We start from the raw sequence: 23,773 nt of genomic DNA on the forward strand, positions 1-23,773 counted from the left end.
TCAATCCATCTTCACTTTTTTCTCAGCTTCGCCTAGCCGCTGGAAAATATTAATGGATGGACTGGAGTCTAACGAGAACAAGCGCATGGAGATGGTGAAGGGACTTTCATTGACACGATGGGCAGCACACGCCTGGGCTACAAAAGCTCTCCGTTTAAATTTCAAAAATATCCACGACACTTTAAACGAGATAGCAGAAGACGACCATCAGAAATCAGCCGCACGAGATGAGGCGAAGTCTCTAGCAAAAAAATGTAATAGATTCGAACAGCATTCCTCGCCATCATATGGGATACCGTGCTGCAAAGATTTGACATCACAAGCAGGGCCCTGCAGACGGTGGAGTTGGACCTAGTTACTGCTGTGGAATTGCTCCAGTCCCTCATAGACTTTGTGTCCAATTTACGCTCCCAGTACAAACACTTGGAATCCCAGGCCAAATCGCTATCACTGTCACAGCAGTACACTGTGACTCGACAGGTGAAGCGCACCACCCCGGCCGATGACACAGACGAACCAACCCTTGTGTCCAATGCGGGAGAAAATCGCTTTCGGGAGACATTCTTTGTCATCATAGACAAACTGATCAGTCCATTACAACAGAGACACGCAGTGTACAAAGAAACGTCCACCTACTTCGGATTTCTAACGCAACTGGACACATAGTCTCTCAGTGAAATACGCGAGAAAAGCGTCAACCTGCAGGCAAAATACCACGAAGACCTGGCTGAAGATTTCACTGATGAACTAGGACAGTTTTTGCATTTTGCAAAAGTCTCCACTGTAAACAGGCAGCCGATGAACCTACTGTCATTCATTCGAGAAAGGAATCTACAACAAGTTTTTCCAAATGTCGACATAGCACTTCGGATCTACCTTACATTGCCTGTCAGCAATGCCAGCGGGGAGAGGTCATTTTCCAAACTTGGAATTATCAAGAACATGCTGAGAACGACAATGTTGGAGGAGACACTGCACGAAAAGCAAGATTATCGGGCCCGTATACGCTGTGATACAGCCGCGAATGATCACCATTCCTGGCTGATCGCGGACATTCCCCCGAAATATCCGTCTGCCGCATACGAACGAATTTGGTGTTTCCCGGAAAGGAACCTGCGAGGGGAGGGGAGCCGATGTGTTTAGCATTCTCACCTCCCGCTGACAGAGGTGCGAAATGCTCTTATTAGCATATTGACTGTCAGCAGTCTAGCCACACACACCCTGCTGCAGCCATTGGTTGAAAACGACAAGGAATTGAATTAAAACGTCTTGTGATGAGACGGAATGAGATTCTGTATAGGTCAGCTTTCAACTGACAAAACGTATCCCCTCCCATTTACAGCTATTGCCCCATAAAAAACAAAATTAAAATGTACACGATGATAATTTAATTAATATTCTGTCATTAGGGTTTTGCTCCGGGGTTATCACATTTCTTGATTCGCCTTCCGTTTTCAGAGTTCTGTCTTCACAGGGTTTTGATTTCGGGGATATCACGATTCTTGCTTTGCCTTTCAGTTTCAGACTTCGAGGCTTCCAATGTACTTTCGAGGCTGTTCCACTCATATTCCGGAGCTTCCTCTCTGTAATGTTCTTGAGATTCACTTTTGGCATGTAATTATACAGAGTCGGGCTTACTCTGATATTGAGATAGTCATTTTGCAACTTGGGACTTGTTTGCCACTCGTAAATATCTAACCTGTGTCTTTTCAGGTAGATTTTACGCGAGCTTCGCGAGATTTGAACCTGCGCTCTTCAGGTTAGTGGTACTGTGTAGCCTACCTAATGGTGCTATCCGCTTAGCCACCTTTGCTGGTGAGAACCTAGCTCGTCGGTGCGACCAAGTACCTGGTTTATCATTCCTCCCTCCTCTGGGGTATTTCTGTTCTGTTACTGGAGCGTGCGAATTGGGAATTGTTTAGTGGAATTATGTGACGTTTTAATTATGTTCACGTAAAGGCGCCCGAGGCAACATTAGAAACTTTAGACTCGAATAATAAACGTTCAATTTCTAGTCTTTTTTACACGTAGTAAGTTTCAATAACACCATACCATTACATCGACATTCACAGTGGTGGAGTGGTCCCTGGAGAAGTGGGCATACTCTTTATTTATTCATACAGCACAGGATAAACACCCTGTTTTGAAAAATAAGTGGGTATAGCCTACTCCGTATACCTGCGTATACACTGGACTACACCACTGGACATTCAAGGAGCAAAGATGAGACGTCGTTGTGTGGTGAGAACTGATAAAAAAATCGCCTGCCTTCTGTTTTCCACGGTAGATCGCATGTTATGCTAGAAATGGCTTAGCATGGGTGGGATGGGGAAAGATAACACCTTTCCATCCAGACGCAAATTTAGCTAATCGGGGAGTTGTTTTCAATCCAGGTCAATTTAATTAACATAACAAAACCTAGCCTGGCCACGGGGAAGGGGTGGGGGGGCTTTCACACCAATGTGGGCTTCTACGGCAATACACAGGCAGGGGCGGATTTAGAGGCAGGGCCAGGGGGGCCGAGGCCCCTCCTCTAATTTGATTGGCCCCTGATTGGCCCCTGTTCTGCCAATCACCTGGCGAGAAAACCAAGCGGAAAACCAAGCGGAGAATTAAATGATCACTGCTGCAGTTCCACCTCTAAACTGTTGGTGGCAGTGCGCCAGTTGCGTTAATACAAGTGAATAGAAGAAGAAGCGTTCTGTTCCTGCCGGTTGCTGCGTAGCGCAGCATTTTGTACACGTGCTGTTTTCATGACGAATGCAGCATATAACTCACTCTGGTTGGTTAAAAATACACATGGGGTGGGTCTTAAGGCTTTGGTGACCACCAAAACGAACTTTGGTTGGCTGAAAATCACGTCAATCAATCAGATAGCCACGCGATATTCTGTGTTTGTTTTCAGTGAATCTCAAATGGTGCACTTCATCAGACATATCATAGTAGACAGATGAATGGCGAGGTAAGAGAAACTAAATTAAGGTGCATGGTATTTTGAAAGAGGTCGATCATCACCAATAGGCTAATATCATTAGATATGGGCTTGCATTTTCATTAAGCAGGAAAAATTAACCTTCGACATGCAGGGATAGCCTGCTACTGTTGTGTCAACTCGCAAGCGCAAGTTAAAAAGAACAATGCTGCTAATTCTAAATGATTTAGCAAGTAGTCTATGCGATCTCCGAATCACATTTCTCATTCCTAGCTGGATGAATTTCAAACTTATGTGTATCTATGAATTGCAGTGCATTGCCTAGGCTATTTATTTGTGTACAATGCTCGAGTCACTTGGGTGTGCTAAGTGTTGAGTCTCGACGGGCCAAGTCATTGGACTTGAATTAATTTGTCAGGCGTTTTAGCGCAAAGCATGGCAATTGGAGAATTCTTCTTTTCTGAAGAGAGAGAGAGAGGTGTATACATGCTTTTTGCCACCTTGTTAGGACTAGCGACTATAAACAAAGCTTAGAAGGAGAAGCTGTTGTGTGTGTGTGTGTGCGTGTGTGTGTGTGTGTGTGTGTGTGTGTGTGTGTGTGTGTGTGTGTGTGTGTGTGTGTGTGTGTGTGAGTGAGAGAGAGAGAGAATATGTTGTTGTATATAGGCCTAGAGTTAAAAGCTGTCGCTATCTTTTATGTTTTGTGTGTTTTATGTGCCCTTTATGCACACTGAATTAAAACATATATATATATATATATATTACAATTACTGATTCATGATTTTTTATTTCAGTTTCAAAAGGGATACTGAGTTATTCATTGTTGCTTTTGGATAGTTGACTAGAAGTAGATGTTCTTTACTGTCAGTATGTGTGTATTGCCTTGTCGCAAATTGATGTTTATTTAAGCAGCGTCATCACTGGATATCAGATGGTGATGACACTGTTGGCCCCTGAAGGTTACATTTGGCCCCAATGTGGCCCCTGCTTCAGAAAAATCCTAGAACCGCCACTGTACACAGGGTCAAAGACTGTCGTAAATCCCACATTTCATGCAGTGAGAAACTTAACAATCTGACTTTAATGTCGATTGAGCACGACATGCTGGCCCAAATGGACTTCGAGGAGCTCATTAATGATTTCGCACGGAAGAAGAGCAGAAGACGTGCCTTCTGAAGTCCCTTGGTGAGTCATGTTTGCCGCGGCGGCCTCCTCTATATGACCCAGCCCCATTAATGTGTAAAATAGTTTTAGCTTGTTTGTGTGCACATTTCAAACAGTTCACCCCAAATATGTTGCATCGTACATTCCTGCCTGTCTTCTTGTTTGGGGTTTGTTGTGCGTAACCGGACATGTACCAGGGCGTTACTCCCGTAGTAAATTAACCATTCAATGCCCAAACCGTTTGAGCTGTTTTGTACGCTGATGTGTCAGTGGGTTTGTGTTAGGTCATGCGTCAGAACATCATGATATGAAGGGCCTCACCCGGGTAATAAGCCCCGGGCCTCAGAAAGTGTTAATCCGGCCCTGGACACATCAGCGTACACAGTAGGCCTACCAATCTATGACAGACTATTTAAAGTGAACTGGTAATAAGATTTCAATTAAATTAAATTAATTTCAATTCAAGGGTAGCTTTATTATAATTGCAGTAGTGTTGACAAAGCTGACAGAATGAGGATGGGGAAACAAAATGTATCTGAATTGGCCTATTTGAAAATGTAGGAAAAAAGAAAGTATGAAATTGGTGATTTGGTGACTTTGGCAAATCATTACAGAAAAAGTAATAGGCCCTACAATGCATTTGTGATCAAGTACAGCAAGTTAGGCCCAGACAACATAAATTAACTGTTTTTTGAAAGTTACTTAATTTATAGAAATGCATCCTGTTTTTGTAAACTCATCAAAAACTATAAAACAACGTAGGGCCTATTGTAGGCTATTAAACAAAGGTCAATGAAGGCCCCGGCTATGGCTCAAACGGTTTGGGCATTGAATGGTTAATTTACTCCGGGAGTAACGCCCTGGTACATGTCCGGTTACGCACAACAAACCCCAAACAAGAAGATAGGCAGGAATGTACGATGCAACATATTTGGGGTGAACTGTTTGAAATGTGCACACAAACAAGCTAAAACTATTTTACACATTAATGGGGCTGGGTCATATAGAGGAGGCCACCGCGGCAAACATGACTCACCAAGGGACTTCAGAAGGCACGTCTTCTGCTCTTCTTCCGTGCAAAATCATTAATGAGCTCCTCAAAGTCCATATGGGCCAGCATGTCGTGCTCAATTGACATCAAAGTCAGATTGTTAAGTTTCTCCTCCAACATTGTCGTTCTCAGCCTGTTCTTGATAATTCCAAGTTTGGAAAATGCTGGCATTGCTGACAGGCAATGTAAGGTAGATCCGAAGTGCAAAATGCAAAAACTGTCCTAGTTCATCAGGGAAATCTTCAGCCAGGTCTTCGTGGTATTTTGCCTGCAGGTTGACGCTTTTCTCGCGTATTTCACTGAGAGACAATGTGTCCAGTTGCGTTAGAAATCCGAAGTAGGTGGATGTTTCCTTTGTACACTGCGTGTCTCTGTTGTAATGCACTGATCAGTTTGTCTATGATGACAAAGAATGTCTCCCGAAAGCGATTTTCTCCCGCATTGGACACAAGGGTTGGTTCGTCTGTGTCATCGGCCGGGGTGGTGCGCTTCACCTGTCGAGTCACAGTGTACTGCTGTGACAGTGATAGCGATTTGGCCTGGGATTCCAAGTGTTTGTACTGGGAGCGTAAATTGGACACATGTCTATGAGGGACTGGAGCAATTCCACAGCAGTAACTAGGTCCAACTCCACCGTCTGCAGGGCCCTGCTTGTGATGTCAAATCTTTGCAGCACGGTATCCCATATGATGGCGAGGAATGCTGTCTCGAATCTATTACATTTTTTTGCTAGAGACTTCGCCTCATCTCGTGCGGCTGATTTCTGATGGTCGTCTTCTGCTATCTCGTTTAAAGTGTCGTGGATATTTTTGAAATTTAAACGGAAAGCTTTTTGTAGCCCAGGTGTGTGCTGCCCATCGCGTCGATGAAAGTCCCTTCACCATCTCCATGCGCTTGTTCTCGTTAGACTCCAGTCCATCCATTAATATTTTCCAGCGGCTAGGCGAAGCTGAGAAAAAAGTGAAGATGGATTGAACTAGCCTAAAAAAAGAGCTGGCGTCACGGCAACAATCCACACTACAGACCCCAACAAGGTTCAGGGAGTGGGCCGCGCATGGAATCCAATCAGCAAGTGGGTGTATTTCCTGAATTCGGGCACGCAATCCCTTGTACGCACCTGCCATGTTAGACGCGTTGTCGTAGCACTGTCCCCTGCAATTTTTAATGTCTATGTGCATGTCCTGAAGCACACCTGTGACTGAGTCAAAAAGGGACTCGCCTGTATGGCTAAAAATGGGCAGAAATTTCAAAAATCTCTCAAAGATCTTGCCCTCCTGAGACACGTAACGCACCACAAATGTTAGTTGGTCAGTGTGACTCATCCGGTGTAGAATCCACAATAAGTGAAAAATACTTTGCGTGTTGAAGCTGCATTATTATCTCTGATTGTACTCGCTGGCCCATGAGTGCAATAAACTCAGTGCATACAGTCGATGACAAATATGAGGGTGTCCCCCGCCCCTTGTTTCCAAAACGTTTTAAGTGTTCATCCAAAAAAGGGTCAAACATGGCCAGCAACTCTAAGATGCCCAAATAATTGCCGTTGTGCACTGAGCCCAGAGTTTGATTTTCTCCCCTGAAAGCGAGCCCACGCTCTGACAGAAATTTTATCACGGCCACAACTCTCCTCAATACCTCCTTCCAGTAATTCGCCTCATCTTTCAGTTGATCCTGCTGGCCCGCGTCGATCCCACACACCTGGGTGCGCGCAAGCCAAGTAAGCACAGCCTTTCTGTGGGGCTGACCCGCTTCGTGCATCTCGACTCGGTCAACTGAGTGTTTCCAATCAGAGAATTCGTGCGTGAAAGCGGACGAATCGTTACTGAATAGTTTGCAAAAAAAACAAAACACATTTCCAGTAGATGGGGAGTAAGACAACCATTCTCTTGCCACCTTCTCTCCATTTCTGAGCGAGCGACAGAACAATGTTTTGCTCAGACATCGCTTCTGATTTTTATAGCTCCTTTCAGAAGCCGAAAAATCGACATCTTTATGTTGACATTGTGTGGGTGCTTCAATTCCCTTTCCGACCCAATAGCTTTGCGTCTCCTCATTAACTTCTCCCCAGCAGGCAATGTCTGTTGATATATCTGTTTTCGCCCCAGCCTCAGAATCAACAGGCTCATCTGCTACATTACCCACTGCTTCTTCTCCATCACTTGTTTCCTCAGAGATTGTAGCACTATTGCTAGCAGACTGGCTAGTTGGGCTGGTTAGTTGGCTAGTGGTTGTTGGCTGCTCTCCCTCACTGACAGTTGTATCTTTGTTGGTGGTAGCTGCTACAGCGGGCTGATTACTCCTCCACATGTTGGTTAATTTGGGTGTTTTCTGTAATAATTCTTTCGCTCTTTCCTTTTTTATTTCATGTAATTTTCGTTTTTTTGCTCCGCTCTCGTTTTTCCTTTGGCCCGGCATTTTCGCTCGTTTTTTTTATTTTTTATTAATTTTTGTCATTTGACCTTCAGCGACCGGAGGCCCCCCTAGCGGCGAGGCCTGGGGCTACAGCCCGGTCAGCCCATTCGTTAGACACGGCCCTGGTTGGGTGTGTGTGTCAGGTATAGTGGGGTAAAGGGTCTCACCTGTGACCATAAGGCTGTAGTTGGGTGTGTATGTGTCAGATATAGTGGGGTAAAGGGTCTCACCTGTGACCATAAGGGTGTAGTTGGGTGTGTGTGTGTCAGATATAGTGGGGTAAAGGGCCTCACCTGTGACGATGAGTGTATAGTTGGGTGTGTGTGTCAGGGTCTCACCTGTGGCGATGAGTGTGTAGTTGGGTGTGTGTCAGGTATAGTTGGGTTTGTGTCTCACCTGTATAGTTGATGTTGATGCTGCCAAAGCCGTTGGTGGCCTTACAGATGATGGTGCCAGGGTGGGTGTGTGTGTCAGGTGTAGTGGGTAAAGGGTCTCACCTGTGACGATGAGTGTGTAGTTGATGTAGGGTGTGTGTGTCAGGTGTAGCAGGTAAAGGGTCTCACCTGTGACGATGAGTGTGTAGTTGATGTTGATGCTGCCAAATCCGTTGGTGGCCTTACAGATGAAGGTTCCGGCGTCTTCTGCCTCGACCTCCTTGATCTTCAGGGCCTGCTGCAGCACGCGGAACCGCACCCACCCGCTGTGGATGTTCCTGCCATCTTTGGTCCACATGATGAGGGGCGGCGGGTCACCCTCTACGGGGCACAGGAGCTTCAGGGTGCGGCCGACGTGCACCGTCTGACGATGAGCGACCTTCTCAGCTATCCGAGGAGGACCTGAAGAGGGGTCAAAGGTCAGATATCGGGTTACAGGAGATCGCACAATCCAGCTGTTAACTGTAGAATGTTGAAATCATGAAGATTCCACTATTCATTTCCATGGAAAATTATGACTTGTTTATCGTAATATCTGAAGGAGCCTTCATAAGCTCTGTAAAAGGCCTTCATAAGCTCAGTAAAAGGCCTTCATAAGCTCAGTAAAAGGCCTTCAAAAGCTCTGTAAAAGGTAAAAGCTCTCTCTCCCACTCTCTTCATTGTGCATGAATAAATTATCTTTTTAACTTCTATCTATACTCCATACTGTCTCTCTCTTTCCCTCCGTTAGCCATCAGCTCAACCATGCTGTGTTATGGCTATTGACTGGCTTGCTTTTTTGCAAATGAGGGCTGAAAGTGTGAAGAAAAAAATGTTGTGACAGGAATCTCTCTTACCCTTTGCAACTGGATTTCTCATCAGGTTTCAATCCCAAGTTAAAAACGGCACAGATTGAAATCTCATTCTCCCAGACTTGGAGACCTGTGTGTGAGTGTGTGTGTGTGTGTGTGTGTGTGTGTGTGTGTGTGTGTGTGAGTGTGTGTTCCCAGACCTGGAGACCTGCACGCCCACTCTACCCAGATTTACGAGTGCTCTACTCCTCAGCCTCCTGTTTGAAAAAGCCCTGTGGATTGGGTCCTGGGTTAGTGTGTGTGTGTGTGTGTGTGTGTGTGTGTGTGTGTGTGTGTGTGTGTGTGTGTGTGTGTGTGTGTGTGTGTGTGTGTCTTCCTCTGAGCCTGATGGCAGAGCACTCAGAAGTGAAGCTCACTGGAATAACAACAGCCTTACACTCTTGTGGACTTTTCATATTGAAGGACAGACACATTGGAAGAGAGGAGAGGAAATCCATCTGTGATATTTGAATGAATGACTCTGTTTCTATGGTTCTAGGGATATGGACAAGGTGTGTGTGCAAACATATAAATCTTTCCAAGTGTGTGGGGATGACATAGTGGCTCGTACGGTAAGGTATTAACACACTCACAAAGAACAGAACTCCAAAGTCAATGATGGATGTTTGGTGGGGAACACAGTGCGCTAGAATCTCTACTCTGGTTGGTTCTGCTCAGACGGAGGAGTCTCTGCAGGTTCTGATCTCTACTCTGGTTCCTCTCAGACAGAGGAGTCTCTACAGGCATGCCCGTATTAAGACTTCATGGTGCCCCTGGGCAACATTGACTCTTTGGTGCCCACCTACCCCCACCCTGCAGAACACAAACCATACCCAAAAGGGGTGTATTGGTACTTGAGTAGAAATACTTTATAACTGCACTCAAATATTATTTCTGAGTATCTGTACTTGACTTCATTGGTTTTTTTTTTACATACTTTTTGCTTACTACTGCTCCACTTCATTTTCCATACGTTGATGTAACCTATGTAAGGAATAATGCACTGGGAGCAACCGTTTACCCCCCTGAAATGCGGTTATTTTCCATAACTCACTTGCTCCCAATGAATTATCCCACTTATACAGTGCCACTTGAAAGTATGTGAGCCCCTTGAGCACTTAAGAGTTTTCTGTTGTTTTACCATGATTTTTCATTTTTTCATCACCAATTTTCCATAGATGAAATGTCAGGTTTATGTTTATCATTTGCATGTACTTGTTTAGAGGAAATTGTTTGAGTAGCCAAAAAACTACATGAAACATGGAATAAGTGTATTTTCAAAAGTAAGTGAACCCCCAGCTGGATTGGTGAAGTCAAGCAGGTAACAGATTCTGTGAAACATATTTGGGTGCTTAATTAGTCAATTAAGCAAACCAGTCAACTGAGACATCCTTAGAAAAAGGGTTGGGCAACACAGATTAAAAGAGTACCCACACAGATCAACAATGCAGAGAGGAAACGAGATATCCGAGAACATCAGGAAGAAGGTTCTGACAGCCCGTCAGTCTTGGGAAAGCTATAAGACCATCTCCAAAAGATTCCAGCTCCATCCATCCATCCAAGACAAATAATTTAGAAATGGAGGGCATTCAACATGACTGCATCTCTGCCTAGAAGTGGACGCCCATCAAGACCATCACTAAGAAGCACCAGAAGAAGAATAAATCAGGTAAAAGTCAACCCACACATCACCTTTAAAGAGTTTCGGACCTCTCTGGCAGCATCTGGGGTAAATGTACATGGGTCTACAATCAGACGCCATCTCGGACTCATCTGTCCAAATGCCCTCCATTTCTAAATTATTTGTTTCGGATGGATGGATGGAGCTGGAATCTTTTGGAGATGGTCTTATAGCTTTCCCAAGACTGATGGGCTGTCAGAACCTTCTTCCTGATGTTCTCGGATATCTCGTTTCCTCTCTGCATTGTTGATCTGTGTTGGTACACCGTGGCACTACAGTAGTTTGGTTGGTTTCCTCTCTCTTTTAATCTGTGTTGCCCAACCCTTTTTCTAAGGATGTCTCAGTTGATTGGTTTGCTTAATTGACTAATTTAGAACCCAAATATGTTTCGCCGAATCTGTTACCTGCTTGACTTTACCAATGCACTTACTTTTGAAAATACACTAATTCCATGTTTCATGTAGTTTTTTAGCCAAAAAACAACATGAAAATGTTCTCGTACATGCAAATGATAAACATAAACCTGACATTTCATCTCTGGAAAATTGGTGATGAAAAAAATGAAAAATCATGGTTAAACAACAGAAAACTCTTAAGTGCTCAAAGGGTTCACATACTTTCAAGTGGCACTGTATTACAAGCTAACTTGCCAAAGTAATGAATTCATATGCTGTAAATTATGTTTAATGTAAATTCATGTTATTAGAAATCATAACTTAATATAGTGCAGAACTTTTGTTTTATCTTTTGTTTACCTTAATGAAATAGCATTACTAATCTCAACATGTTTATTATTTGTCTAAATCATAAGAAAGTTTATACTTTTACATTTGGTACTTAAATCTGCTATAATCTACACAGAAAAGAGCATGAGCACATGTACAAAACAAATTGTGGGAGGCACATTAGTTACACACTAACTTCATTAGTTTCATAGCCAGCCAACTTTCAAAACTTTGTACATCTTCTTAAGTTAATTTCACTTATTGGCACCCAAAACATCCCAATTGAAAGCATCTCGTGCGTGAACCGACATGCGAACGTTACAGTAAACTAACCTCATTAATTCGCCACCAGGCTGAACTGCTGTGCCTACCGAATACGCTAACAAGCTAAGTTGCTGGTCGAATGTTCTCGTTCAGATGACTTGCTAATAACCAAAGTCGTTCAATCTAACTGTCGTTACCGTGTTCACATCCACCTCGACTACAATTGTTGGCCGATTTTGTTATCTTTCTAAGAATCCTAGCTACGTTACTGTGAAATGACTGTGCAACACAGAGAGCAGCAACTAGCTAGCCGGTTAGGGACGTTAACGTGAGTAATGTTTTGGGTCACTGTTGTCCCAAATGTACTGTATTATTGCAATTACATTTATAATATTTTTTTTATTATATATATATATATATATATATATATATATATTTAAAAAAAAAAAAAAAAAACATTTATTTTTTATAGAAAAAATACTTCGGTTGCTTGGTGCCCCTGGAGACTTGGTGCCCCTGGGCAGTTGCCCAGTTGCCCATATGGTTAATCCGGCCATGTCTACAGGTTCTTATTGGAGCCGCTCAGACGGTGGAACCTCTACAGGTTCTGAATCTCTACTCTGGTTGGTTCCTCTCAGACGGAGGAGTCTCTACAGGTTCTGATCTCTGGTTGGTTCTGCTCAGATGGAGGAGCCTCTACAGGTTCTGGTTGGTTCTGCGCAGACGGAGGAGTCTCTACAGGTTCTGAATATCTACTCTGGTTGGTTCTGCTTAGATGGAGGAGCCTCTACAGGTTCTGAATCTCTACTCTGGTTGGTTCTGCTCAGACGGAGGAGTCTCTACAGGTTCTGAATCTCTACTCTGGTTGGTTCTGCTCAGAAGGAGGAGCCTCTACAGGTTCTGAAACTCAACTCTGGTTCTGCTCAGACGGAGGAGTCTCTACAGGTTCTGATTGGAGCCGCTAAGACGGAGGAGCCTCTACAGGTTCTGAATCTCGACTCTGGCCCCGCTCAGACGGAGGAGTCTCTACAGGTTCTGAAACTCAACTCTGGTTGGTTCTGCTCAGACGGGGGAGCCTCTACAGGTTCTGGTTGGTTCTGCTCAGACGGAGGAGTCTCTACAGGTTCTGGGAATCTGAGGCCCAGAGCTGGAATAGTTGTGGGGGCCGCGAACGGATCAGGTTGCCATGCCAACAAGTCAGCAGATTCCACAGACTTTAATGTTCCTAATGCTGTTCTCTCTCAAGTGCAGTGTGGAGGCAAGCACATAACACACAACTAACCTAGCTTATCATTTCAAAACAACTAACCTAGCCTTACATATCAAAACACTTAGCACTGTGTATTACATTAAGTTAACCTATGTGTTTAAATGCATGCAATTTGCTTGATTTTTTGAATTGGTTTATTCATCAAACCCCAAAAATGTAATTACCAAACAACCTTTTCAACAGCCATCATCTGTCATGTATACAGTATATCTTCTCTTAACTATTTATTGGGTTGTGAGAATTTATCAAAATAATTATAACATATTGCAACACTCTGGAAAAAAGAACAACTGAAAACGAATGAAAACATTCAGACCATTTAGACTTTGTGGACATGAGTGTGGAAATGTGAACAGACTTTTTTTCACTCAAGTGCAGTGAACAGAAATTGATGTAAGACCATTCCCCAAATATATTGGACTGGAAAGGATAGCTTGTTAAAAAAGTAAACTAATGGACTCAAAAAGATAGCCTGCTAAAAAGGATAGCCTGTTAAAAAAGTAAACTGGCTAATAACTCCCAATGCACCCAGCTGACACCCAGAGCCAGTGAAAGTTGTTCTTCTTATTGCAGGGAGTGAGAAGTGTGTCAAAGGGCAGAACTAGACCCTCTCATTATCACCACCAGAGATTCCATGTTTACATTCTCATGGAAAACCTGCCAGTATTCAACACTGGCACACACTGACAAAACCTGAAGGCGTCCATACTAAGGCCAGTGTTTTAGAGAGGCGCTGGCTGGAGAGCATAAGTGCCTTCTACTTGCCTCCGTGACAAACTGCATATAAGGGCCGTGGAATGTGAAATAGGAGTTTCTCTGACCTACCACTCCCTCTCTCCCTCCCACTCCCTCTGTCCTCTCTCTCACTCCCTCTGTCCTCTCACTCTCTCCCACTCCCTCTGTCCTCTCCCACTCCCTCTCTCTCTCCCTCTGTCCTCTCTCCCACTCCCTCTGTCCTCTCACTCACTCCCTCTGTCCTCTCACTCTCTACCACTCCCTCTGTCCTCTCCCACTCCCACTCCCTCTCTCTCTCCCTCTGTCCTCTCTCTCACTCCCTCTGTCCTCTCACTCTCTCACACTCCCTCTGTCCTCTCTCCTCTCCTCTCCCACTCCCTCTGTCCTCTCCCTCTCCTCTACCACTCCCTCTGTCCTCTCTCCCACTCCCTCTGTCCTCTCACTCTCTCACACTCCCTCTGTCCTCTCACACTCCCTCTGTCCTCTCTCCTCTCCTCTACCACTCCCTCTGGCCTCTCTCTCACTCCCTCTGTCCTCTCACTCTCTCACACTCCCTCTGTCCTCTCCCACTCCCTCTCTCTCTCCCTCTGTCCTCTCTCCTCTCCTCTACCACTCCCTCTGTCCTCTCTCTCACTCCCTCTGTCCTCTCCCTCTCCTCTACCACTCCCTCTGTCCTCTCTCACACTCCCTCCGTCCTCTCTCACTCCCTCTGTCCTCTCTCTCACTCCCTCTGTCCTCTCACTCTCTCCCACTCCCTCTCTCTCTCCCTCTGTCCTCTCCTCTACCACTCCCTCTGTCCTCTCACTCTCCCTCACTCCCTCTGTCCTCTCCCACTCCCTCTCAATTCAATTTCAATTTCAATTCAATTCAATTCAATTCAATTCAATTCAATTCAATTCAATTCAATTCAATTCAATTCAATTCAATTCAATTCAAATGGCTTTATTGGCATGAATGTACGATACACTGTTGCCAAAGCACTAATAATAATAACAATATAATAATAACAATAGTAAAAATAAGAATTGGTAATACAGGAACAGATAAATTATGTAAATACCAAATAAAACGAATAGAATAAAAGAAGTCATTACAATTCATTAATTATAATAATTACATAAAGAAAAAAAGAAAAACATATACAGTAATAGAGAAGAATAGATAAAAAAATAATAGATATAAAAATAAACTTTGAGTTCAGGCCTATGTTTATAGGTGATATGGCCTGCTCTCGGAGGATGTGGCAGGACTGCACATATTCAGAAGCCAAAAAGATACATGTCTCAATTTCCCCCAGGAGGAATGGCAGCTTCTGTTGGTTATCTAGGTTGATGAAACCAGGGTGGATGTTTTCAAATTGGTTGAAATATGCATTTCTTATATTTTGGTACTTTGCACATTCCGTAAGAAAATGAGGCTCATTTTCGACAGCGTTCATATTACAGTGGACGCATAGTCTCCCTTCGGGAGCCACCCAGCATTGTCTGTGCCGCCCCTTCTCCACTGCGAGACTATGGTCGCTGAGCCTGTATTTTGTCAAAATAATTCTTTGTTTATAATTTTTGATTTGGGTAAGGTATGGTGCCAATTTGTATTCCTTTTTTAATGTTCTATAAACATTTAATTTGCTGGACTCTTTAATTTGGTTCTTCCAGCATTTAATAAAATATTCTATAGGATATTGCTTTCTTTTAAGTTTCTTAGCCTAGAGGCAATGCTAATGTCTTTCATGCTGAGCCCATGTTTTTGGACAAGGAAGTTGTAGGGGTCTCTCTCTGGGTGTTCATCCCTCAGTTGGGCAGCAGTGTGGTGGTGCCTGTCTGGCTTGCATGTTTGAAGATGGTTCCAGAATTTAGCTGCTCTCTTTTGAGTGTCAAGAAGGAGTGGGTATCTTCCCAACTCTGCTCTACATGCTATGTTGGGGGAACTTCTGTTTACGCCTAATATGTTTTTACAGAATTCCAAATGGAATACTTCGGGGGGGCTTTTGTCCCATGAGTCCAATTTATTTTTAAATTTAGTTCCCCAAACTTCACTTCCATACAGCAGTATAGGTTTAAGTATTGTATTGAAAAGTTTCAGCCAGAGTTTTATGGGGGGGGTTATATTTTAGTAGGGATTTCCTGAGCATGTAATAGGTTTTTCTTGCCTTTTCCGTTAGATCAGTTATTGCTCCATCAAAAAGTCCAGTTGAAGAAATCATTAGTCCTAAGTAACAATATTTTTTAACTTGTTCCAGTTTTTCTTCGCCTATTGTGAAGCTGTAATTATTATTGTGTTTTGAGTGTCTTTTTTGGAATACAATGATTTTTGATTTATCCAGGTTAATTGGAAGGGCCCATGTAAGACTGTATTCGTTTACAATATTCAGACTTTCCTGAAGCGCCTCTGCACTAGGGGAGAGTAGGAGGAGATTGTCGGCAAAAAGCAGGCATTTAATTTCTTTGTGTAAAAGTTTAAGACCTTGGGATGAAGATCTTTCAATTGTTGAGGCCAAACCATTTATATATATATTGAATAAGGTTGGACTGAAGCAACAGTCTTGTCGAACTCCTTTTGTCTGATCAAAATAATCTGTTAGTCCGTTGTGAATTTTTACACAGCATTTATTGTCTTTATACATATCTTTGATGATGTTATACGTTTTGCCCCCAATTCCACTATCAATTAACTTCAACATAAGTCCGTCATGCCATACTGAGTCGAAAGCTTTGCTAAAGTCAATGAAGCAGCCAAATATTTTACCTTTTTTTAACATTTTGTATGTGTTCCTGTGTGCAAGGTGTATATATGGTCAGTTGTTCTGTTGTTTTGAGAAAAGCCTATCTGGGATGAATTTATTATATTATTGTTCTGGATAAATGTTGTTATTCTGTTGTTCAGGATGCCACAGAATAATTTCCCTAAATTGCTTCCCTGTGAGATGCCTCTATAGTTATTGGGATTAAGTTTGTCACCTTTTTTATGAATTGGTGTGATGTGGCTCACCTTCCATTTTTCTGGAAAGAGGCAAGGATTAAATTGAATAATTTCAAAGTTGCCTCTCTAAATTTGGGAGTGCTGTGTTTCAGCATTTGGTTATACACTCCATCAACGTCACATGATTTTTTGTTCTTGAGGGATTTTAATTTTAAGTTCAATTCTGATGATGTTATAGTGGTATCTAATTGATTTAGCCTGTCCTTTTCTGTCTCTTCAAGTTTTCCTAACTGAGATTTTAAGGTTTTTTGCTCAGAATTTAGGTTACCCTTTTTGTACAATTTTGCAAAATGTTCTGTCCATTTTCTACCATCAACTAATGGGATGACTTTTTCTTTTCTAGTTTTATCAAACTTATTCCAGTGTTCCCAGAAGGAGTTATGATCTAATGCGTCCTCCATTTCTTTGAGTTGGGCATGTATATGGTCATTTTTTTTGTGTCTTAGAAGCAATTTGTATTTCTGAAGGGTGTTAAGATATTGTGTTTGAATTTCTTCATTTGCAGGATTTCTGTGTTTATTGTTTGAACTTAGTCTCACTTCTTTTCGCAATTTTTTACAGTCTTTGTCGAACCATTTGTTTTTGTTTGAATTCTTGTTTTTGGTAGTGGTGTGTTTGACTTTTTTTAATGACCTTTTAGCTGCAGTTAATAGTATTTCTGTCATTTGTTCGGCTGCTAAATTGATGTCCTCCCTGCTGTTTTCAAATTTGGTGAAAAGGAAGGAGTAAATCATATTTTCAACTTGGATGGAGTTTAGTTGCGTTATGTATTGTTCTGAATTTTCATTCCTCCATGCATATTTTGCAGGGAGTGGGTGTAAGACTGGTATTGTTTTTGGTTGAAGGCTGTTAGGATTTTTTTTAAGACTGATAGTAATGTGGCTATGGTCAGACAAAGGCAGCTGTGGCATCAACAGTAGGTGAATTTGCCCAGAGAGTCACCCCTTGTTCTGCCGTTGACAATGTAAAGGCCAAGGTCTTTGCAAATTATTAAAAGTTCCTTGCCATGTTTATTTAGTATGTTATCAAAGGTCAGTCTATGTGTACTCACAATGGTGTTTTGTTGGAGGGTATCAATATATTTAAGGCCAGCTGGGTCAGTAAAATCTAATTCGTTACCAGTTTGTGCGTTTAGGTCTCCCATTAGGAGGATTTTACCAATTGATTGAAATGCAATAATTTCTGATTTTAAGTTTTCAAATGAGGTTTCGGAGTAGTATGGTGATTCATAAGGAGGAATGTACAAGGCACATAAATATGTGTCATGATCGGAGAAAGTGAGCTCTTTTGAGAGTTTGATCCATAAATGTGATGGTCCCTTCGACACAATGTGAATGTACTTTTTAAAAGATTCTCTGAACCAAACTATAATTCCTCCTGAGCTCCTGCCACATTTAATATTGGTGTGTTTAAGGCGAGACACGGCAGGCAAAAACATCGTTTTTTCAGCAGTGGTCAATTTTGAGATTTTGAGCTAGTTCACTCCTTAAACATGTAATCTTTCATACTAGCATAAAGAAAATATCCTAATTATACATTAATGTGTATATTTATTCACATTTTGTCTGTTCGCGGCGTCAGCATTCTCATAGGTTTCCAGGAAAGTTAGCATTCTAACGTAACGTGCTGTGTGTCGGCTTTCTGATTCCTTACATGTTTGGTACCGTTGGAAAGCGCTATAGCTCTCACACAACGTTATCTAATCCAAATAAGGACATTTCCTTTCCAGCAGTAACCAATGATGTTAGCAAAAACGGGGGTTTAAACCTAAGGACGCAATTTCATTGGTTTGGGCAGTCACTTCATGACATCATAATGGACACTGTAAGGGATGTAAACCAGACAAGAGCAGAAGCATCATTCAAAAATGAAGATGAGTTGCTAATAACCTTTCCTGCTAATATAAAATCAGCTAAAGATAAGAAAAACATGAAAGAAGACATAATGAAAACATATCCAGAGGTCCTTATCTCGGACTACAAGGGACCTGATGACAACAAAGTCCTGTGTAACCTCCTTTTCTTCACACAATATCCCACGGCATGGCACACCACCCTCTGTGCTGCTTGGAAATGTGTGAGGAAGGGAGCAATAAGCAAAGGAAGACAAATAACACTCCTGGGGGCTTTGGACTTTAAACTTACAGTTAACCTGTATCACAACGGGACTGTTATGGTACAAGGATCCGAAGTGAGTCTTACACAATTTCAGAGAAAGTTCAAAGAGATCAAAAGCAATACTCTGAAACACAAAAAATATCCAGAAATAGAGACCACAGGGAATTCTTCAGGAGCTGAAACAAGCTCAAACAGTCAAGATAGACAACAAGATCCCACCACAGTCATATCCAATGACAAAGGCCCAAAGACCTATGTTTCCCCTGGCACTAAAGGACAGAGACACCTTGGTTGAACTTGAACAGGACTACATAACCTTCAAAGAAGAAACCAACAACAACTTGCTGCAACTCCAGAGCCAAATGAGCCACCCAAGCATGGATGCGGTTGAACAACTTTGCCGGGCAGTCAAGCAGCTGGAACAGGCCAACCAGGAGTTAAGGGAGGAGGTGAGGACTCTGAAAGAGGATCTGTGGAGGATAGAGCGGCACAGACCGGTAGCTAGAGGACATCCCCTGGAATACAGGAGCAGAGAATTGTCAGAAATAACATCCCATCTGATGGCAAAACCGACTCTGCGCACGTGCCTGTACCTCCAGCTCTACCACCTCAAGCAAACCAGCCAGAGGCCTACCCAGAACCACGGAAGAAGGAGGAGCTGTCGAGGAGAGAATGGCACAGCCAGGGTCCCCGGGGACATCCCTTGGACCACAGGAGCAGAGAGCTGTCGGACAAATCAACCATCCTGTCCGGCGGAATCACCGACTCTGCACATGTGCCTGTACCTCCAGCTCTACTACCTCAAGCCAGCCACCGCGAGAGGAACCAGGAGCAGCAGAAGGAGGAGGAGCTGTTGACGAAAGAGCGGCACAGACAGGGTTCTAGGGGATATCCTTTGAACTGCAAGGGCAGAAAGCTAACAAACTCTGTCGATGCGCCTGTACCCCCAGCGTCACCTCAAGACCTGCAACCTCCTCATCATCATCAAAGCAGCAGCCATTGCCGCCCAACCTCCTCTCCAACGAACAACATCTTCATTCTGTGTGACTCAAATGGGAACCACTTGGACCAAAAACGGCTTTTCCCAAGGAGCCACGCCCAAAAACTTTGGTGCCCAACCATACAAGCAGCACAGGATGTACTACAGAGAGGAAATTGATACATTAGGGAGTGCTATTAAAGTGCATTGTGACATCAGAGGGAACAATGAAACATTTCTAATTCAACTTCCCTGCACGCACAAAAGGTTGGGAGTTGTATTTGTCACGTGTATGTAGTCTTGTTGAGAATAATTGTATATCCATATCTCATAATTAGCTCAAAAACATGAATTGCAATTTTGTCTCGTGTGGTGTAGGCTACAGTTGAGACACCCATTTAAACCCATTGATGGTGACTGACCAAGCATTACAAATACATTCAACTTTCTTTTAAAAGACAACTGGACAAAATAAAGCACAAGCATAAATCCATACAGGCTACAAAACATGGCTAGCCAACAGTCATACATATACACATTCATATACACACACTGCATGCCTTTTTAATTTGTACTATGAGGTAGCATAGGCTATAGCCTATCACAATCAAGTTGTACCAACTGTACCCGATCTCCCACCTTGCTTATTTAGACCCCAAGATAAAACATTGTTATAATTTTCATGTTTGAAAAGACACCCATTAATAGGACAGGTCTAATATCAAAAATATAACATTTTATTTTCATTTGCTTTTGTTTATTGTCTGACTTCTAAACTGCTTATCGCGGGTACAGTTGATACATTGTGTCTCAACTGTACCCCGCTGGCCACCTCACGCTTTTCGCTAGATTATGCAATGACCCTGCATGGCATGATAGCATGGAATATGTAGATTTATAGTGCACAGTTTAACGTTTGCAATGATGTAAGTTGCGTTTGTTGATGAGGTAAGGTTAATAACATATTCATTGTAGAAGGGACACGATAAAATCAATATCTTAGATAGGCTAGTTAAAAAAAACTTTCGCCGATATCTCCGACGTTATATGCACTATGACTAAAAATCACGTTTTATGATTGCTGCGCATGCAAGTTATTGTATCACAGACATCCCAAGTTAGTGTATCACAGACATCCCAACCTGCAAAAAGTCATTTCAGGGAGGTATTCCATTTCAGGGAGGCCTATACGTATTTCTGTTGTGGTCCCTAAAAGTTATAAAAGCATAATATCATCCTATAGGCTATAGCCCTATGCAGTTCTTTGTTAATTATGTTTAAATATGTAGATTACTTATAGGCTACTATTTATTATATGCTGCTAAAACTATCCTATTTATGTTAACTGCTTTTATTTGAGGCACACACGCACACTGCCTCACGCACAGTTTCTAGATCCCTCTCCCTCTCTGTTGTGTGCTCGCTACACAGATTTCAACGCGGTTTGGAGCACGCCTGTCTGTCTTAAAGTTCAAAGTTCAAAGTACTTTATTTGTCATTGCCACAAAGACAACGAGACAGTAGAGGCAACCAGACTTCTTACACAGCTAAATAATAATAAATAACGATTAATAAATAGATTCATAAATATCATACATAAAATAATAATAATAAAAATAATAAATGCAATATATTTCCATATCTCCATATTTCCATATTAAGGTGCATCAAGTGTTAGAGTGCAGTCCATGGGGGGCGGGATAGAAGCTCTTTGCCATCCTGGAGGTGCGTGCTTTTTTTGATCTGAACCTTTTCCCTGATGGGAGTAACAGGAACAGATGATGGGCAGGATGAGAAGGGTCTGTGAGGATGCGTTTAGAGCGCTGCAGGCAACGGGAGGAGGAGATGGACAAGGTGTCGGGCAGCTCTACTCCAATGATCCTTCCCGCTGTTTTAATCAGCCTCTGGATGGCTGCCTGCTCCGCCTTTGTACAGCTGTAGGACCATACATTCAGGCAGTATGTAACACACTCTCTATAGCGCAGCGGTAGAAATTGTACAGCAGCCTCTGAGGAAGGTGTTCTTTCCTCAACTTCCGGAGGTAAAAGAGGCGTTGCTGGGCCTTTCCTAAAACGGAAGCTGTGTTTTTGACCCAGGACAACTCCTCCGTCAGTGTCAGACCCAGAAACTTTAGAGAGGTGACACGCTCAACCTCTTCACCGTTGATGTAGAGTCAATGATCATCTCTTTTGTTTTCTTAATGTTGAGACTGAGGTTGTGCTCAGAACACCAGACTGCCAGGTTTCCCACTTCTTGCCTGTAGGCAGCCTCATCGTTGTTGGAGATGAGGCCAAGCACTGTTGTATCATCTGCAAATTTGAAGATGTAGTTGGATGGGCAGGAGGGAGCACAGTCATGGGTGTAGAGGGTGTATAAAAGTGGGCTGAGCACGCAACCTTGTGGGGCGCCAGTGCTGATGGTCAGATTTGAAGAGTGATGCTTCCCCAGTTGTACACTCTGTGTGCGATTGGTCAGGAAGTCCAATACCCAGTTACACAGTGTAGCATTGAGGTTTAAGTCCTGAAGTTTGGAGATGAGTTTGCCTGGAAGGATTGTATTGAATGCAGAACTCTTGTTGTCTTGTTTGCTCGCTTTAGATTCCGGGAGATTTTAAGTAATTTGCGGGCATCAGGGAGTCGTTATCAATATGCGTGAGACTCCCGGAACTATAGCCTAAAGCAAGTTATGTTAACCTCCCTGTGGTCGTAAAGCTGTCCTCGTTTTTCAAGTATATTAATTAATATAAAGTCATTCATTCTTGAACACTGACAACTATCTTACTTGCTATAAATCTACTTACACTGTCTACTTATAGCCCATCTATCTTCTACACTGTCGTAGGCTATCTTCAAACAGAAAAGTAACGTTAAAAATGCTCTGAAGGGTTTTGGAAATAATCGGAGTTGGCCTTCCTTCATTATTCACAGCAAAATATATTATGATTTTCATTACATTTCATTGATTTATTGCCATACTCTATGTTAAAAGGCCCACGCAAACCTTGCGGAAAATAATAAAAATAGAAACCAGTCTATTTCTTAATTTTCCGCACGGAAATGTCGGCGCGGTACATTCCGTTTCAGCGTCTGGTGTAGCCACCCTCATAGCTTTGCGTTCTCACCGCGTCCGCAAGGCAAAATTTCCGCGTCTGGTGTAGCCACGGCCTTAGGCTAATACTTCCAGCTATTCATTTTGCTAGATAGAGTATTTTCTTTGATTGGTTTTGAAGTTTCTTAGGGTTCCTACCTTCACAGTGTTTTTCAGGTGTTTTTTCAGGTGGTCCCCTTTGACTTTCCAATTATTTTGCTGTATTTTGAGTAGTTGAAACAACCATTTTCTGGCAAAAAATTGTGTTTTTCTAGGAGCTCATTTTAACTGCTGCCATCTGACAATCATCATTCTAGAACGTATCCTCTCTCTCTCCCTCTGTCCTCTCTCCCTCTCCTCTACCACTCCCTCTGGCCTCTCACTCCCTCTCTCTCCCACTCCCTCTGTCCTCTCCCACTCCCTCTCTCTTTCCCTCTGTCCTCTCTCCTCTCCTCTCCCACTCCCTCTGGCCTCTCTCTCACTCCCTCTGTCCTCTCACTCTCTCCCACTCCCTCTCTCTTTCCCTCTGTCCTCTCTCCTCTCCTCTCCCACTCCCTCTCTCTCTCCCTCTGTCCTCTCTCCTCTCCTCTCCCACTCCCTCTGTCCTCTCTCTCACTCCCTCTGTCCTCTCCCTCTCCTCTACCACTCCCTCTGGCCTCTCACTCCCTCTCTCTCCCACTCCCTCTCTCCCTCCCACTCCCTCTGTCCTCTCCCTCTCCTCTACCACTCCCTCTGTCCTCTCTCTCACTCCATCTGTCCTCTCCCACTCCCTCTGTCCTCTCATTCACTCCCTCTGTCCTCTCACTCTCTCTCACTCCCTCTGTCCTCTCATTCACTCCCTCTGTCCTCTCACTCTCTCTCACTCCCTCTGTCCTCTCACTCTCTCTCTAATTCCCTTCTTCTCTCCCTCTCTACCACTCACTCTGTCCTCTCTCTCACTCCCTCTGTCCTCTCACTCTCTCTCACTCCCTCTGTCCTCTCACTCTCTCTCACTCCCTCTGTCCTCTCCCTCTCTACCACTCCCTCTGTCCTCTCTCTCACTCCCTCTGTCCTCTCACTCTCCCTCCCGCAGCATAGATCAAGATGAGGTGAATAGAAGGACACACTCCGTCA

At 43.2% G+C, this 23,773-nt stretch overlaps 1 protein-coding gene across 1 annotated transcript in view; it reads right to left on the reverse strand.

Moving 5' to 3' along the window:
* The window catches only part of fgfrl1a (fibroblast growth factor receptor like 1a), a 57,878-nt gene that overhangs the window by 25,771 nt on the left and 8,334 nt on the right, over nt 1-23,773 (reverse strand). The window contains exon 3 of the mRNA XM_080840758.1: nt 8,123-8,395. Within this exon, the coding sequence (XP_080696884.1) occupies nt 8,123-8,395 (273 nt within the window). The remainder of the gene's footprint in view (nt 1-8,122; nt 8,396-23,773) is intronic.

The sequence above is a fragment of the Sprattus sprattus genome (genome assembly GCF_963457725.1).
Source record: "Sprattus sprattus genome assembly, chromosome: 6".
Classification (NCBI taxonomy): domain Eukaryota; kingdom Metazoa; phylum Chordata; class Actinopteri; order Clupeiformes; family Clupeidae; genus Sprattus; species Sprattus sprattus.